The sequence below is a fragment of the Egretta garzetta genome, unplaced genomic scaffold (genome assembly GCF_000687185.1).
Source record: "Egretta garzetta isolate BGI_Z169 unplaced genomic scaffold, ASM68718v1 scaffold397, whole genome shotgun sequence".
In the NCBI taxonomy this organism is placed as follows: domain Eukaryota; kingdom Metazoa; phylum Chordata; class Aves; order Pelecaniformes; family Ardeidae; genus Egretta; species Egretta garzetta.
Window position 1 is genome coordinate 4,466,131 of NW_009260493.1, and position 6,125 is coordinate 4,472,255.

At 38.2% G+C, this 6,125-nt stretch overlaps 1 protein-coding gene across 1 annotated transcript in view; it reads left to right on the plus strand.

Annotated features, from left to right (window-relative positions):
• Nucleotides 1–5,435, plus strand: part of NMBR (neuromedin B receptor) — an 18,546-nt gene extending 13,111 nt beyond the window's left edge. The window contains exons 2-3 of the mRNA XM_009644257.1: nucleotides 2,312–2,660; nucleotides 5,034–5,435. Of these exons, the coding sequence (XP_009642552.1) occupies nucleotides 2,312–2,660; nucleotides 5,034–5,435 (751 nt within the window). The remainder of the gene's footprint in view (nucleotides 1–2,311; nucleotides 2,661–5,033) is intronic.
• Nucleotides 5,436–6,125: the final 690 nt, after the last annotated feature.

Below are 6,125 nucleotides of genomic sequence, written 5' to 3' on the forward strand. Positions count from 1 at the left end.
CCCAGCAATGTAAAGTTTAAAAGAAATGAGCAGATGTGAGGACTTGACGTCACCTCAGTTGAACGAAATGAAATAGAAGGTCTGTCTTCATGTAATGAAATCAAGGCAGACAGCAATAGGAAGCAAATTATTGAATAATAAGGTTACACTTTGTGCTGGGGAGGATTCATGCTTTGTTCAGAAGCTTCTATCCTTCCCATGGCAGTATAAAGGATTTGTTTACACCTTGGTGTCCAGGGAGTTTCTCACTGTGTGTTACAAGAAATGGTAAACACAAATTAACAGACAGTTTACTGATTTTAATTTTCTACTCTGTAATAAGGGTGAAGACACAGTAAAAATCATCTCTCTGAATTGAGAGAGGATATGAACATAAATAGCCATTATTTTTAATTATTTAGTGATAAGGCAATTTACCACAGTCCTGAGAAAGAGGACTCTAGGGCACATTTTGACTCAAATGTTCTCTGAAGAAAAAATTTGCTAGGGTACCAAGAGAGTGCCCTGCTCCAGACATTTTCATGGCATAGCCATTTCCAGCATTGGTTTCCAGCAAACTCACAACTTGCTGCATGGGGATATAGCTTTTATCCGCAGTTCCTCAAACACCTGCTCAAGGTTTTGAGGGGCTATGACGTACCTGTCAGGATCTGCAATAAATCAGTGTCCAGCCATAAAAGGTATTTGGGATCACAACTCCATTTCTCAGCATTCCTTCAGCAACTATATTATATTTAGCCATAACCTAACCCTGGGTATGTATTTAGACACCCGTTCATACCCATACATATTTATATTTGTATATGCATGTATATGTATCTGCATGCACGGATAAGGGGTTTTATCACCAAGGAGAGATATCTAAGTTACAGTTCTTCTCACCCTAAGCTCATTGCATAGCTAACAGAGAAAAATAAACATCTCAGAGGGTGATTTAATGCACCTAAAACCTCAATCACCCTTTGAAAGTACACCTCCACTGACTAGAAAGACCTTAACATGAATAAAGTTATGTACCTGGAGTATGAATCTCTCCTGACTCCCTTCTACCTGTTAAACTTTTCTTTAGATCTTAAAGAAAAATCATTTTTCCACTTCTCAAAACTTATGCAATTTCAAAAAAACCCTCACCCATCCCAAATCAAATCAAAACTAGAAATAGAAAATTGAAGAAGCGAAAAAAAAAGATAAAGCAACCTTCCAAATTACTACAGCTTAGACAAACTGAAATGCTTTATTCAATGTGCAGTTTTTAATAAAAACATTAAAACATAATTTACTGACATTTTGAAAGTCAATGTTTTCAAAATAAATTAAAGATCTAAGCAAAACATTAAGGTATCCTTGAAATATTTTTCTCAAAGTATATATATTTGGCCTTCTAAACCCAAGCTTTTCATGTGGCAAGTTTCATTTTGTATCACCTCCTGCCACATTTTTTTTTTTTTAATGAAAGAATTCCTTACCAGAGTCTACTTGGATTCATTTATTTTACTTTGCTGTAGTGTGATATTTCCATTCTCCGCAATACTTCCTGTCTTCGTTGTAACAGTTATGAAATTATAAGTTCTGCAAAGGTTTACAGGTAATCATATATTGTGAGACAGCTTCCCCAAACACCGTGTAGAGCAAGAGCCTCCAATTGGTTTACTTCCTTTAAGAGTTTAATACTTCTGCACAGGCTGCTGGGAGTCATTCCTGCCTGACTTTATGAAGATGCTTCAATTCCAGGCATTAAAGTCAGGACAGTATATTTGTGTGCTGGGGAGGGGGAAAGGCAAGAGCCACCACAGCAGCGGTTGTTGCTGGTCTGGCAAGAGGAGATTAATGTGGATTATTGTCCTGCATGCCCAGGGGGCTGGTGGGAAAGCCAAGCTGTGGTGGTGGGCAGGAGGGGCTCCTGCGCTGCCGGAGCTGAGGAAGGAAACAAACTCTAGTGTGCCTGTGCCAGTATGAGAGTGAGGTGGAAGTATGGAGGTAGGATGCGCATTCGTGGATTTGCTGGAAGGATTTGAGGAAAGAAGGAGTGGAGTCATGGCTGCTTCTGCGCTTTCACCAGGCTGGCACAGAATGGACACCTACAGCCACAGGTTGCATCCAGGGCTCCTTTTGCAACCTCTGGTGGGTATATATGCAACGAAGCCAGAGATTTAGAGAAGCAAATTTAAGAAACATTACAAACCCGTTGACATTTCAAATGAGAACAAAATATGACATTATTTTAATCAAAGGTATGAAGTGGCCTTATGAATCGCATGTTGAATTTGAAAAGATAACTTGTAATTTGCATCTGCATTTTGATCATTTTCAGGTACAAAGCAATTGTAAATCCCATGGACATCCAGACCTCCAGTGCAGTGCTATGGACCTGTGTTAAAGCCATTGCCATCTGGGTAATCTCCATGCTCCTAGCAGTTCCTGAAGTGGTGTTCTCCGAACTGGCCCACGTCAATGACACTAACAACGACACTTTCACAGCGTGCATACCATACCCCATGACGGATGATATGCACCCGAAGATCCATTCTGTGCTGATTTTCCTTGTGTATTTCCTTATCCCTCTTGCCATTATTAGTGTCTACTACTATCATATTGCAAAGAGTTTAATAAAAAGTGCTCACAACATCCCTGGAGAATACAGTGAGCATTCCAAAAGACAGGTAAGCAATTTGCTTCTTACATCCTGATGAAAGATTTGTGTGATGTATACACTTATAAATGAAAGTACAGGGATTATAATACCCAAATTGTTGGATTTCACAGAGGATTAGTTCAGTAGTTTCCACATGCATGAACTAAGATGAGGATTATCTGAAAAATCTCCTTGTTTTCACAATTACTTAGTATTAAGCCTAGTAAGTAAAAGAGTATGAGCAAGGAAAAATACAAATTTGATGCCATCAGTGCATATTCCTAACAAGAAGTAGGATTGGTATATGTGTCTGTATGTGTTGTTCATATAACAATAGCTTGTGTTCTTACTGATGAACAATGTTTTTGTAGTTAATGCTAGTGTCTTCACCTATCGCTATAAACAGCCATTTGGGGAAGAAATCTTACAGGAACATTTTGAGAATTCTCCCTGTTGTATTTGCGCTTGGAAATGAAAAAACTGACATAGGCATGGAAAATTTTTCTTGGGGGATCTAAGATTCTCAGACCAAGGAGTGCTGAAAATACGAACATAGAGCATGAACTGATCCTTTTTTGGCTTTCTCAGTAGATCTTTCTTGGATACAATCCTGAACTCACTCTTTTCTAATACCCTTTCTATTATAGCTGCTATAAAACTTTTGGTATAAGTTCTGTAACACCTTTGAGACAAAGCGTTGTAAAATGCTGGCCAAAGCCAGCTTCCCTGTAAGGCACAGGAAGCAATAAGATAGCAGCAGACTGTACATTAGCAGGAATATTATATATACAAACAGCTTTTGCAGTCAAAGTGCCTCAACCACTTTACAAAAGCGTTAGTATTGATAGAGAAGAATTCTTATGCCCATTAAAACAATTTGGAAGAGTCTTCTCTGCCAATATTTTAGAAAATACCTTTACACCCGCTGAAATCTCTTTGCGTATGTAACATGTAAATATTCTTTTAAAAAGAAAGACCACATTCCCTCATGTCCTTTTTGCTCAGCATTTCATTTCTACTCTAGCCTGTTTCTTGTCAAAAATGCATACATATTAGCACTTCATGTATTATTTTCTTTTCCTGTGAAATATAGAGAGCCTCTTGGCTGAACCCTCAGGATGGAAACAATATTTAATTTATATCACATTTCTGAACCCACATGTATTTTCAAAGTAAGAACATATTTTTTCATTCTACTTAGGTTTTTTTTTTCTTTTTGTTAATCTATGATGCTCAGAAGAATAGAAAATTCCAGTGTACTTACATATCTCCCAGCAAGAAGAAGTAAATTCAGACTATTGCTATCAACTCACATTTCTTTAGACCATAGCACAGAAGTGTAATATTCACCCTATATCTCTGTACCTTTTAGTCTGCCTTTGCAATCTGTCCAAGTGCAAATCCTTCCAAATTTGAATGGTAGATTTTTCCCATCTTTTGTGAATTCCCCACTGGTTTTGGTTTAGATGGAGCCAAGAAAACTACTTACAGATTTATTTAATGGATTTTGAAACCCCATTAGAATAAATTCACTTGTATTTTTCAGGTAAAAATTGATCAAAGCCAGAAAACTTTCCTGCCTCTGCAAAACTTTGGCACCTGACATACATAATAAACCTTCTAGGAGGAATATGTGGAAAATTTCTGTGTCCCTTTGGTGCCTTCTACCTGGCCAGTTTGCCTCCCTCTCTCAGTTTGGAACCACTGTGTAGGCTCATTTCATGTCAACTTTTCAGCCACTCTCAGTATCTACATTGTAATCCAATTATACTTTAGCACTGCAGTTAAGGTGCATTTCTTCCATGCCATTACCAAATATTAACTGAACCTTTCAACTTACCCTGGAATTAAGATGCTTCAGGCTGTGCAATGCAGTTTTGGTGGTATGCCTAGGAGAGAGGTGTAAGCTGAGGCATTTCAGGCAGAATAAGGGGATGTAAGTACATTTGTATAGCTGACACCCTAGCAATGTCTCTACATTTCACTCACAAGGGCTCTGCTTTTCAAAGCCAATCATTTCTAAATAGCCTTCTAACTAAAGCTAGGTTTCAAGCCAAGCACTGAGATCTCATTGGAAAAGGTTATATTTCATGGCATACTCTGGTCTGTACTTTCAGGCTAAAAGCCAATGTTTACTTAGGTCAGGCATCACTCTTGCTGCATATATCATATAGGAAGAGCAACCTTCTGTAACTGCAAACAGCTAGGGTCTGTCACTGAAAGTAAACTGGAAGTGGGCAAGGACAGCAAATGAGAGAGAAAAAGGAAGCATTTTTACTGGCCTTATTTATGATAGCTGTTAAAGCTAATCTAAAGCAAAATGCTACATGTTTTAATTAAGTCTGTTATGTGGAGCCGTTCTATCCATTGCTGTTCATTTGTGTTCTCTTCATCTTTTTAGATGGAAACTCGGAAACGTCTGGCAAAAATTGTTCTAGTGTTTGTCGGCTTCTTTGCTATCTGCTGGTTTCCTAACCATGTGCTGTACATGTACCGATCTTTTAATTATAATGAGATTGATCCATCAACAGGACATATGATTGTCACCTTAGTGGCCCGAGTGCTGAGCTTCTGCAACTCTTGTGTCAACCCATTTGCACTGTATTTTCTCAGTGAGAGTTTTAGAAGACATTTCAACAACCAACTTCGCTGCAGGAGGAAAGCTCAGCAAGTGAGATCTGCCAGCTACTTGCGCAACTCTTCTGCCATTCAAATGACTTCCCTGAAAAGTAATACCAGGAACACAGTGACTAGCATGACACAGCTGAATGGGCACAACTTGAAACAAGAGGTGTCATTATGATTTAATAGGTGTGATTTTTGACTGTGGAAGAAATTTGAACTTTTTCTTTGCAGGTTGTAACTTACTTTTGGCTATTTGCTTAGACCATCTGAGTCCTCGGTGCAGAGCATCTGTTAAAGTCTGGACAATCTGAACTTGCTTCACACCTAGTCTTTTACACAGAATCACTGAATGGCAAGGGTTGGAAAGGACCTTGGGAAATCATCTAGACCAACCCTCCTGCTAAGGCAGGTTCTCCTAGAACAGGTTGTACAGGACATCATCCAGATGGGTTTTGAGTATCTCCAGAGAAGGAGACTCCACTTTTAGACAGAAGTGAAGAGCATGCTTTATTGAGAAAACAAAACTGACTGGCTTCATATTGTACTTTAAAGGAGATGCTAATATATGTTTATCATATAAGAAAAGAAAATAATGAATATTTGTGTAGCTGATCTAACATTGCTTTAAAAAGTATAGATTTTCTGATCTGAAAAATATGTATTTTTAACTGAGCATTGATCCAGGCTTATGTCGTACTCTAATTGACTTTGCATGATTTTAGCTGTGCTGTGTGGTACAAGCATTGCTCATTGAGACTGGTAAGCATTTTTTGAACAAATTAAGGAGCCATTGCAATGCATATATTCTAGTTTCAGATAAAAAAATATTGAAGTATTGAGTGCCAGATCTTTACCTCATTTAAATCCA